The 11982-nt window shown below is 52.3% G+C and overlaps 1 protein-coding gene across 1 annotated transcript; it reads left to right on the top strand.

Moving 5' to 3' along the window:
* The first annotated feature begins 1956 nt into the window (after positions 1 to 1956).
* On the top strand, positions 1957 to 6337 carry LOC101933578 (homeobox protein MSX-3-like). Its single transcript, XM_005310797.5, has 2 exons — positions 1957 to 3065; positions 4361 to 6337. Exons 1-2 carry the CDS (start codon positions 2633 to 2635, stop codon positions 4780 to 4782), a joined length of 855 nt encoding a protein of 284 aa, XP_005310854.2. The 5' UTR covers positions 1957 to 2632; the 3' UTR covers positions 4783 to 6337.
* Positions 6338 to 11982: the final 5645 nt, after the last annotated feature.

An 11982-nucleotide genomic window follows, 5' to 3' on the forward strand; every position in this document is an offset into this window, starting at 1 on the left:
GAACAAGGCCGCCGTAATTTTCTCAACACAAAGGTGTCGGCGATTTCTAGACAGGGATTTCCTTCCACAGCCAACTCTGGGTTTGAAAGTCAACATTTTGTTTTCTGTGTAATGTCCATCCCAGGATTCCTGAAGGCCCCCGGGGTCCTCTCTCTCCATCCGGAGTGTTTGTTAGACTCTGAATCATTTCTGATCTGCAGCACATGGGGATGCAGTCCGCGCTTGCTATCCCAGGAGTTACAGCAGTGTCAAACATTGTCAAAGAGGTAGCTAGTCTAATCTCAATTATAACATTAGCGGGATTGGCCAGCAATCGGATAATGCATGGGCTGTTTCTGTAAAGATGAGGGTGCCCATGGCAGAACAAAGGTAGATCAGACTTTATTCCTTTGTAGACATTTGTTTACATATGGACATTAAGTGGAATAAAGTTTTACAATTTCTGAGACCTTATCAGAATATCTGAAGATCCTGACATTCATTTATTTTTACAGATACCAAGTAGATTTTCAAGCACATCGTGTGCTCCTAGGTGAGTACAAAATCACACCTACTACATGTTTATTTAAGTCTAGGGAGATGTATGAGCCTTGTCCTGGAGCTGGTGGACTGCCAGGCTCTGCAGTATCACAGACCCACTCCTCCTTGGGATGTGCAGATTCCCATTAACTCTTGCTACACTATTTAACCAAATGGAACTGTTTACTGGGTATATGAGCAGACAGAGCCATGTGTGCAAACGTTTGAAGTGAGTATAGCCCACTTTGTATTAAGCAACCACTGAAAGATCTTAAAATAAAGAATGAAGAATATTTTCTTATTTAGAAAACATTACGGACCAGAGTGGTAAACCGGGATTTTTCTCTCAAAACAATATACCGTTATTTTGTGAGTTGTGTCACTTTAGTGAATAAATTCTGACACATGCTAAATTAAAAAAAATACAAACAAACATAAATCTATCTTCAGATTAATGGACTGAAACATACTGTAGCACATTTGGAATTTTTTACAGCAGTACCATTTACAATAGCAAATGTTCTGGAATAAATACAACAAACATTCAATCCAAAAGCTCTTGTAAATCTGAAAAGAAAAGAAAAGAAAAGAAAAGAAAAGAAAAGAAAAGAGACCTTTTCATCCTATGCACTAGAGTCTACTTTTAGCTGTATTTAATGTTGTCCCTCAGCGAAAACATTATTAGTGGTGGTAATGACAAACTTCATTGCTTTTCAAATAATTCCGGCAGTTCAACAGTTAACAGCCAATAAAAAGCCCGCCTGTGTGCGAATCTAGTCCTTTCAGCCATACACTGGACATTAAATTTTGGGAGGACAATTAAGTAGAGTTAACTGTTGCCTATTTTCCCTGAGGTAGCTTCCCCTTTGATCCTGCTGCGCCTGGCGCCTTCCAAAGCATAACTTGTCTGCCTTATTAAAATGCTCCAACTTATGGTGAAGGATTTCCCGGTGCTTTTCAAATGAAGCAGCAACAATCAGAAAGGATCAAGACGAGTTGCACGGCAGAAAGACTAGGACCAATGTAATAAATTAGCAATTACCCTTGTAAGTAAAACAGCAGACTGAAAGTCTTAGCAAAGTTCAAGAAAACAGTGCGGGGGGAGTTAAAGAACAGAGCAAAGCAGCCCCTGGAGCAGGCTGGGCTCCCAGCCTTCGCTGCTGGCAGACTGGGGAGCTGCCAGGTTTGTGGCTAGTGGGGACTGATGAAATAAATGTTATGGGTTCATTGGGGTGCAAAGGCAGGATTTTGGGGAAAGGTGAAATCAGCAGGGAAATGTTAGTGAGGAGTTTGGGAGAGCCACTCTCCCTGGTGCCAACAAGCGCCCAGCAATGGGGAGAAGAGGGGCTGCTGCCCTATTTGTTAACTGCACTGAACTGTGCTCCCAGATATTGCAGCCCGGGGGCCACCAGCCGCCCCCCCGCGGCCGCCTCCCTCCCCAGCCAGGCGGCTCCGGCCTGAGAGTGTAGGCGGCCAATGGCAGCCCCTCGCCCGGCACGTCACGGGCTGCAGGGGGGAGATTGGAGGGCGGCCACATGAAAGAGGAGCGGCAGAACTTTTATAGCTGTTAAAGTGCAGGAGAAGCCTGCAGGGTCCCCGAGTCCCATCGCGAGCTTGCTGCCTTGCCCCAAGCATGGAGCCCGGGACCCCATCTCCCACCCTGCACTTCGCACTGCTGGTGCCTGAGCCTGGGGCTGGGAGCTTGGAGCCTGGACCCCACCCCTGAAGCTGGAGTTGGGACCCTGGAGCCCGGACCCTGAGGCTGGTGCTGGGACCCTGGAGCGGGTGGACCCCACCCCTGAGGCTGGAACTGTGTCCCTGGAGTCTGGCCCCCTGCCCCTGAAGCTGGGAGCCTGGACCCTGAGGCTGGAGCTGGGACCCTGGAGCCTGGACCCTGAGGCTGGAGCTGGGACTCTGGAGTGGGTGGACCCCACCCCTGAGGCTGGAACTGGGTCTCTGGAGTCTGGACCCCACCACTGAGACTGGAGCTGGGACCCTGGAGCCTGGACCCCACCCCTGAGGCTGTTGCTTGGGCCTGAGCTCTGGGGCGGTGTCTGGAGCCTCTGGGGGTGCGTATGCAGGGCTGACTTCCCCTTACCCCCGCAGCAGTTTTATGGCTCCCTCCTCCCTAAGGATGAATTCTGGCCAGAGGTTGCTGAGCCCGGAGACAGCCCAGGCGGAGACCAGCAAAGGAGTGGCCGCCCTAGCCAAGGGGAGCCCCATTGCTGAGGAGCAGCTGCCCAGGATGGGCTCCAAGGCAGTGGGATGCAGGGGCCAAACCACCTCCAGCCCTCTGCTGCCTTTCAGTGTGGAGTCCCTGCTGATCACGGAGCGCAAGCTGTGTCCCCGGAGCAGTCGCCCGCACCAGCCACCCCCTGCTGCCACTGCTGAAGTGCCACCCGCCCGGGCCCGGAGCAGCTTGTACACAGCGGAGTCAGGCCAAGATTTCCTGGAGCAGCGGGCTAAGCAGCAGCTACCAGCAGTGGAGAGTCCGGGTGACAAGGAGCCCAACTCCTGGTTTGCAAAATCTGCCTGTTCTCCACCAAGTAAGTACCTAAAGTGACCCCACACCTCTGCGTGTCAGAGCACAGAGCCAGCCTGGGCAACTGTCAGTCCAGCTAGCGGGACCCCTGGGACCCTTCCCCCTGCCTGCCAGAGCAGCGGGGGGAGCACTAAACTCATGGGGTGCGGGCTCCCTCCCTTGCTGGTATGTGACCCTCTCCCCACCTGAGAGCCCAGGCCAGGCTCACCTGTGGCCTCCTCTGAACAGCAGAATGGTCAGGACCTGGCCCCACCAGTGGGAAGGGCATGTTGACCACAGGGATAGTGGATGGGGAGACAATAGCCATTCAGTGGGCCCTAACTCACCCCAGCCCCTTGCTTGCGCTGTGAAGCTCTAGCCAGGCTGAGGTGCCATCACTTCAACCCCGAGCCAACCCTGAGACGGCTGCAGCTTCCCATGCTCTGCACCTACGAGCCCTGTGTGAGCAGCACAGCCTGACCCGGGCTCCTGCTGGGACCTACAGCCTTGTGGTAGAGTCTGCCAGGCCATTAGCCCTGCTATCACTCCGCGCCCCCAGCAGCCCTCGCCAGCCGCTCACTTCTGAACAGTGGGGGAAAGGCCCAGTGTGCTCTCACTGAACATTGCTAATGGTGCGCAGGGCGCCTGGACCTGGCCTGCACTCCTCCCTCAGGGGTCCCATCTGGGCCCAGGGCCACAGCTCATACCACTTGGTGCCTACCTATGAGCTCAGCTCCTCTGCCCACACCCAGGCCAGGTGCACGGTGAAACCCATTGCTCTGACCCCAGGCGGCTCTGACCCCAGGCAGCTCTTCCCCTGTGAGCTGAATGGCACACTGGCCACTCTGTGGAGCCAGGCACTGGGAACCCCGCGGGCAGGGGAGGGATCTGCCTGCTCTCTCCAGCTGAGACAGGAGCTCCTGGGGACTAATGTGTGGAGCCTTTGTGCCACAGCACCCTGCTCCCTGACAGCCAGTGCCCCATCCGCATCCCAGCTCAGCATGCCCAGCCCCATGCCTGAGGGAGTCTCCGGGCCCCAAATAGGGGCTTTGTGAGTACCCGTTGTGCAGTTGCTGAGGGGAAGGCCTGCTCTGTGCCATGCTGGCTTCCTAGCCCCGAGGGACCAGGCCCTGCACCAAAGCTAGCCCCACTGGGGAAACGTGCATTCATGGCAGGGCTGGAGCCCAGGATGGGCTCCATGTCTGATGTGGGTAGGAATACAGGGCTGGAGGGTCCTAGAGATTGCTTCTTTGGCCTGGCAGCCGGCCCAGGGCCACTCCACACTAAGTAGCTGGGCTGTTTGTTTGTGTCACCTTGCAGGGCAGCCCAGCCCTCCACCCTGCACTCTGAGGAAGCACAAGAACAATCGCAAGCCCCGCACGCCCTTCACCACCTCGCAGCTGCTGGCGCTTGAGAGGAAGTTCCGGCAGAAGCAGTATCTGTCCATCGCTGAGCGGGCCGAGTTCTCCAGCTCCCTCAATCTCACAGAGACCCAGGTCAAGATCTGGTTCCAGAACCGCAGGGCTAAGGCCAAGAGGTTACAGGAAGCAGAGCTGGAGAAGCTCAAACTGGCCACCAAGCCCTTGCTGCCCTCTTTTGCCCTGCCCTTCCCGCTGGGGGCACACCTGGGCTCCCCCTCCCTGTACGGAGCAACCAGCACTTTCCCCAGCAGAGCAGCCCTGCAGCCTGTCCCAGGTCTCTTCACAGCGCCAGTCACCTATGGCATGTACTACCTATCCTAACAACCTGGTGCAGGGGCTAGGCTCTGTGTACAGCGCTTGGGTCAAAGTGCCCCCGGCCTGCGCTACTGCACACGGGGCGAGCAGCACAATATGCGAGCCGGCAAACCCACTTCTTCACTGGCTGCTGATTGTGGACTAGCCCCCTTCTGACCAGCATGCACTGAGTGGCTTACGGCTGCCAAGGGTCAGTCCCTGGCTGTGGAACAGCAGGCGAAAATCCACTGGGAATAGTGTTTGGGCTTCAACGCTAAGGATCGCTGCCTCTCAGATTGTAGGCAAGAAAAAGTTCCTTCCCCATGGGCTCCCTCACTGCAGCACCCCAATGCAATGCACTTGCTTCCCAGCCCAGCTGGCACAGGGCTGACTTTAGCTCTGAACTGTGTCAGGTTCCTCTTGATCCTGGTGTGAATCTGATCCTGTCTTCCAGCCTCTGAACAGGGGAGACCCAATCACAGTACAACAGGAAGTTCCCATCTCCCTGTATTGGTCTCTGATGGCCTTTTCTGTTAGCATCTCCCTCTCCCAAGCATATCCTAGTCTAGGGGAGCTTGTCCCTGAGTGTTTACAATAACTACAAGTCACTGGTCTCGATGCTGGGGTTGCAGAGAGCAGGTCTCTGGCCTTTGCTGGTCTGACTGATTCAGCGTGATGATACTGTGTGGCTTGAACACCCATGGATGCGATTGTGCTTGAAACTGACACTGCAGCACTGCATGAGAAGCCTGGTGCTTCCCCTGATGCTGCATGGCAGAGCACAAGGTGTTGAAGAGCAACGAGAATAAAACAGCACAAAGCAGAGACTGCTCCCCCCCTGCACCCCTAACACACACACATTCTTCCAGAACCAGCTTGGGTTTGATTAATCAGCCCTCCTCAGTGACCTCCTCCCCCCACTCCCGACTACCGCTCCGCAAGGAGCCTCCTGGCATGAATGAGTTCCGCCCAGTCATGACTTCAAGGTATGGGACCAACAGGGCTGCCGAGAGCGGGCTTGGTCCTCTGTAAAAAAAAATTTTTCGGGCCTCCCAGCAAGGGCGGACCAGCTAAACAGGGCCAATGGGGGCGGGGAGGGGAAGCCGGGCTCCCTTCCGGACCGCTGAGCCATGGTAATTTGTACTGGCTCTCTTCCCCCCCACCCCCCATCGGCCCTGGGGACCAATGGGCCTGACTCTGCTGCCATTATCCATGAGCAGCTGGCCTCACGGAGTCACCCCATTGGGGGATGGAGCTCTGCCGGGCCCATGCTGCCCTCCCTGGGGCTGGCAGTGACTCAAGGCCAGGTCCCTTAGTGCTCTCTTGCTGTAAATAGGTGACAGTCTGATTTTTGTATGGGTCACTAGGGGGCTGTATTTGAGGATGCTAAGCTGTTTATAGGTGAGTTCTCGCTAGGACTCACAGGTGTGTCTACGCTGTGTGCATTTCAGCCCATGTGAAAGGCGCAGAGCTAATTCCATGTACATAGTTTGGGTTTTGTACAGAGCCCTGAATGGGCTGGGACAGAAATCTCCCTGTTTTGTACAAAGCAGTCAGTCAATAAAGCCTCTAAGTTAATCAAGGCAGCGGTGCCGCTCACAGCTTTGTTCTTTGTAAACAATATCGTTGCTTTCCCCAAAACGTAACAAACTGTCTCCTAACCAGAGCCAGTGTATTCAGCCTGCACAATGAGGCCTGGCTGCTGGGGAGAGCCAAGAGGGGTTCCTGTAAAATACCGCACAGATTAGCGAGGCCTGCCTGCCCGGCAGGTGTCAGGCTTGGGCTGCACACACAGCACTGCTTCCTCTCCTGCCAGTGCGATAATACTTGGGGCTCTTTGGATGTACTGCAAAAAGCTACCTCTGTCATTGCCCCGGCGTCTAGCCAGCTACTGTGCACTGCCACTGCTAGAGGCAACCCCCAGCCATCTCAGAGGAGTGAACGGAATTGAGGTGGCTGCCCTGCCAGAGAGCAGAGCCACTTCTCCAGGTGTTGGAGGCCTCCCAGGTGCCAAGGGTCTCGCTCCAAGCCCCCAGGCAGTGGCTCCGGTCCACTCCCTAGCACTTTGCAGCCCCGCTTCACCTGCTCCCTCCTCTCCCCCACGCACCACACAGTATAGGAGCTGCTGCTCTTGTGGTGCTTCCCCAGCTCACTGCCCATCTTCCTGGCTCAGGCCAGGAAGGGCGCAGCCTGGGGCTACTTACCAGTGGCAGGAAGTGGGGCAAGCCCAGGCACTGGTCAGGGCTTTAAGCGTGTCTTTGCAGCCACATTTCTTAAGAAGCTTCCTGAGGTGCTGCCAGAGAAGGTCCCAGCACTCTGTCAGGGGAATGCACCTCTCTAGGTGACCCGTCACACTGCCCTTCCCCTTTGGAGGAGGCTTTGGGAAACCTGGGGTCCCTTTCTGCTCCAGGAAAGCTGGGGTGGGGTGGGGTCCTACAGTTCACTGCCTGTTAGGCAGCCCTCTGGGTCCCAGGCACTTGCCCTGCTCCCAGTCAGGGAAGGCTTGGTGCTTAGCAGCCATTCTGAACTGGAAGCCCATGTCTCAGACTTTGTCATGATTTTAAACGTGTAGCAAACAGTGTGTGTTTGCACTAGGCAGCGTCAGTCCTCAGAACAGGAAATTACTGGTATTTCTTGGAGACCTGTCAAGTTTCAAACTGTGGCTGGCTGTGAGGAGTAAGGGGCTGGGGCTGCGGATCCAGACCTGCCTTTGCTCTTCCTTTAGGCACGATCGCCACCTGCTGGGTGCCAGACACTCTGCACCGACTGGGCTAGAATCCATCCCTTGAAGAAGCTACTGCTACAGCACTACTCAAGCCTCTGTGGGAATGGTTCTAGCAACTACCCTCCAATGCCCAGTCCTTCAACCGCTTCTCCTCATATCTGCCCTCTCCTAGCCTGGCTCCCTTTGGCCTGCTGCTCTGCCAATGTACCACCTGAATGAGTTTTCATTATCTTATCAGAGACAGTAGATGGGGTCTGAACTGCCTCTGCTTTACTGCAGCCTCTAAGGGAGTGCTGTTGGGCCACATCTGCAAGGGTTGCCTTCAAGACTCTGGGGCCATAACATCCTGCAGCAACTGTGCTCCTCGGGAACCATGACACTTTCCACTGTAGGAGTGACAGGTATGAGAGATGGAGATAGATTTTTGCTTAACAGCCCCCCAACTGTGGAATCCCTTCCAGGAAGAGATTAACCAGATCTCATTGCCTTCAAGACAAAATGTGAGACTCACTTCTTTGACAAAGTCTCCCCATTACAATAATGTTTTTGGCAAAGTGGTAGTGATGCCAATATTTCAAGCTGCCTAATCCTTTCCATTGTAATTCCCTAGACTCGCTGCTTATAACGTTGACAAACTTTTCTTCTGAAAGTTTCAGCAAATTAGGTTAGCCATTTTTAGATCCAGATCAATAAAAAAATAGATACTTTCACCGACGCTAAAAACATTTCCAAAGCTAGTTTGAACATCCCTAGGGCTGTGCAGCAGGAACTGGACATTTGGCAAAGGGATAGTTGTGGGGTCAGGGCAGTGCCTTTCACCACCTCCATAAAAATCTCTTCAGATTTGTAAGCCATAGGAAATCTCCCTTGGCACACGCTTGTTATTTCTTGATCAGTCCTACTGCACTGAGTTTGCTTCCAAGCCCCACTGAGCCTTCTTCATTGTTTCCAAATAACTGCATAGACTAATAGTGTAAGCGAGGTGGTGATGGCAGGAGCATGCCAGTCCTACAGCTGTCGTTTGGCCACTGGGAAAGTAGCTAGGCTAGGAGACACAAGCCTGTGAACTCTAATCATTAACACTTAATATCGGGTAGGGCTTCATACACCTGCTTTAAGACAGAGGCAAGTATTCCCCCCCTTCACAGATAACTGGGGATCAGTAAAGTTGCACAAGATCACTTCTGGTAGAGCTAGGAAGAGAACCCAGGTCTCTGAAGTGGCAGACCTACCTTTCAGTCACTTAGCCATACTGTGTTTTGGAATGTCCGTGCTAAATCTGTGTGCTTGGCTAGGGTGGCTCAATTCATTCCTGCACCAGTGAGGTATTTGCCACAGGGGACAAGGGGAGACAGCTTGTACGTCCCTTTATGAAGGTGCAGTTCAGCCAACACAAAGGGGCCACAAAGCACTGATGAATCATGCTCCATGTCTTCAAAATGGGGCTACTCTGACATACCCCTCTTCACAAATAGGTTTGTAACCCACAGATTAATGAGCACATTGTAAATGCAAAGCATCATTTAAAAGCAAAGACCACTCAGGAGTGCTAATTTGCAGATCCCTTCTCTACTCATTAGACCACACTCCCCCACCACAGCCAGGAAAGAACATGGACATACATTCCCAGCATTCTACAAATGTCTACAAAATAGTGGTTTAACGCACTGGCAAAGGGTGTGTTCTATCCCTCCCAATAAAGGCTATATACACAACAGCCTGATAGCTAAAGAGTGGGGGTCTAGGGAGCAACCGAGGTATGGTATTTAAAGCCCTTGTTTACTGTTACAATGTTAAATGCCTATGGGGGGGCTCTGGTCTGTTAGCAGCAGCTACCACTGTGAAGAACCGCCTTTAAAATCCCTTTTATTAAGCTTGTATAAAAAAGGAAAACAATGAAAACATTCCAACCATAAAAGGTTACACACATTTTAATTTCAACATTTCCCCGTATTCTGACCCAGCCTTTTAGCTGTCTAGACTCTCTTAAAGACATGACAGTCCTTGGCAGGATATTAAAGATGATGTTAACTGTCCTAATTGGGAAGCAACAGTCTCATTAGGCCGTCTCCATTGAAACAGCAATTTATAGTGCTTGTTTTAGGGCCAAATCAGCCTCAGTCAATAATTGTTTTTAGGTGCTTCATTTTGCATATCACACACTAACTAGCCCCTTTCTGCACCATTTAAACTCTTTCCAAACTGGCAATGCCCTGTTACTTTCCTTAATTCAATCACATACTCAGAAATTCTTTCATTGCCTTTTTGACTCCATTTATAAAAGTAGGAATGACTGTGATCACCATGGCTTTTGGGGATAGATGAGTTTGTAGAATTTCCACATAATCAGCAAATGTTTCGGCTGCAAGTTTAAAAAGCTGTTAGGCTGCTTAGTAAGATGCACATTTTAGCTCATTATGCTCAGTAAAACTGACTCTCTTCTCATCAGTTATACCATTTGCTCGTCTATCCTGTTCCAATCTCTTTCGAGAGGTGGGCCAGTCTGCTACTGAACTACCAAACAAGTCAATTTCCCCCAAAGTGCCAGACATTTTTAACACAATTTTTCTCTAAGTGAGCAGATCACTTATAGTCCTAGTGTTGCAAGGTGCAGTTCCCTTTTTAGTTGCACTGCCCCTAGGCCGCTCCCTATTCTGACTGTATTCCCAGATTAGAATCCTTGCCTTGCTGCTGAAGTGTTGTGTCTCTTGCTCTTTAAGCCACAAACAGGGTACGAAGGAACCATACAGGCAAGTGGAATCCAACTAGCAGTGTTTATTCAATGAACACAATATGCCAGACCTAGCTACATACACACATTGTCACTCTGGTTGGATTCTGGCAACTTCTAAAATATAGACCAGTGAGTACCACTAGAGGGCTCACAAATTATTTAAAGGGATACTACTTTATTCCTAACCCCTAGAAAGTAAAAGTGGTATGCTGCTTGGTCTATAGGTCTGAAACTGGCTTTGGGTGTCTGGGGCTCCTGGACTATACTGCACAGCACTTTGTGGTGTGCGATACTCTCGGTCATTCCAAACTCCCACCACTCCCCATGGGGTGGAGACCCCTCCTACAGCTGTTGTGGCAGCAGGAATTGATTCAGAAACCACTCCAACTGCTTTATCAGCAAACAATCACTGTCATCTGTGAACAAACAGCCCCAAGAACCCCTCCAACCAGAAGGCATCTTACCAGGGCTTCTTTCCGTGGGTTATGACGCTTCCTTCTGGGGCTGCAGCCCTGCAAATCTGCCTGTGCACAGGGACCGCACAGGAGGTAGCGGGCTGTGGGCCAGGCAGTAGCAGGGCTGCATGGTACTTCTCCTTGCACTCTCTGGGCTGTGCCCTGACCAGGAAAGAAAGCGCTAAGAGTTGTTGAGGCCCAACTCCCGGAGAGCACAGGGAGAGGCACCATGCAGCTCTGTGGGCCCCTAGCTCTGCATAGAAACCCCCACATCCTGGCTGCAGCCCTCCCCCCCACTGCTGCCTTGTGAGTAGGCAGGCTTACAGGGCTGCAGCCTCGCAAACCTGCCTTTCATATATTAGCAACTCCTGGATAGCAGCACCTTTTTGCTGGTGACCAAGGGGTTGATAATAAGTGGAATCTACTGTAGATATAACTGAACTTTAAAAAAATACCTTAGGCCTTGGCTACACTGGCAATTCACAGCGCTGCACTCGCTGCGCTCAGGGGTGTGAAAAAACACCCCCCTGAGCGCAGCGAGTGCAGCGCTGTAAAGTGCCAGTGTAATCAGCGCCTGCAGCGCTGCACTCGCTCGCAGCGCTGCAAGCTATTCCCCTCAGAGAGGTGAAGTACTTGCTGCGCTGCGAGAGAGCTCTCGCAGCGCTGGTGGCACAACTACACTCGCGCTTCACAGCGCTGCCGCAGCAGCACTGTGAATCCGCGAGTGTAGCCAAGGCCTAAGTTGCAAAGCAGCTAGTTTATTTCTTCTGGGTTTGGGAGAGTTGTTCTTTCATGCCTTGGTATTATGGCCTATCAGTAGTGACAACACAGTTTGGGTTGTATCAGTATTTTCTGATTTAGAGGGTCGGTACCTCAGCATCTAACCTTGTCTCAAAACCCTTTTTTGTAAACATGCTGATACCAGTAGCTCTGTGTACTTGGGGAACCAGGGCACAGTAGCCAGCCTGTCTGAGGCCTGGTCCACACTAACCCCCCACTTCGAACTAAGGTACGCAAATTCAGCTACGTTAATAACGTAGCTGAATTCAAAGTACCTTAGTTCGAACTTACCGCGGGTCCAGACGCGGCAGGCAGGCTCCCCCGTCGATGCCGCGTACTCCTCTCACCGAGCTGGAGTACCGGCGTCAACGGCGAGCACTTCCGGGATCGATCCCAGAAGATCAACTGCTTACCGCCGGACCCGGAGGTAAGTGTAGACCTACCTTGACTCATGAAAGACACCACCCAATCAGAGAAAAGACTTGCAGAGAGCAGTGAAGGGCGTTGGGAGACACACCTGGACCCTCCTGACA

This window comes from Chrysemys picta, chromosome 7 (genome assembly GCF_011386835.1).
Source record: "Chrysemys picta bellii isolate R12L10 chromosome 7, ASM1138683v2, whole genome shotgun sequence".
NCBI lineage: Eukaryota > Metazoa > Chordata > Testudines > Emydidae > Chrysemys > Chrysemys picta.

What these genes read in the sequence shown, in the direction of transcription:
- LOC101933578 (XM_005310797.5), top strand. Translation starts at nt 2,633, where the DNA reads ATGGCTCCCTCCTCCCTAAGGATGAATTCTGGCCAGAGGTTGCTGAGC. An exon ending in ATCTGCCTGTTCTCCACCAA is followed by an intron (nt 3,066 to 4,360) that starts GTAAGTACCTAA and finishes GTCACCTTGCAG; the next exon opens with GGCAGCCCAGCCCTCCACCC.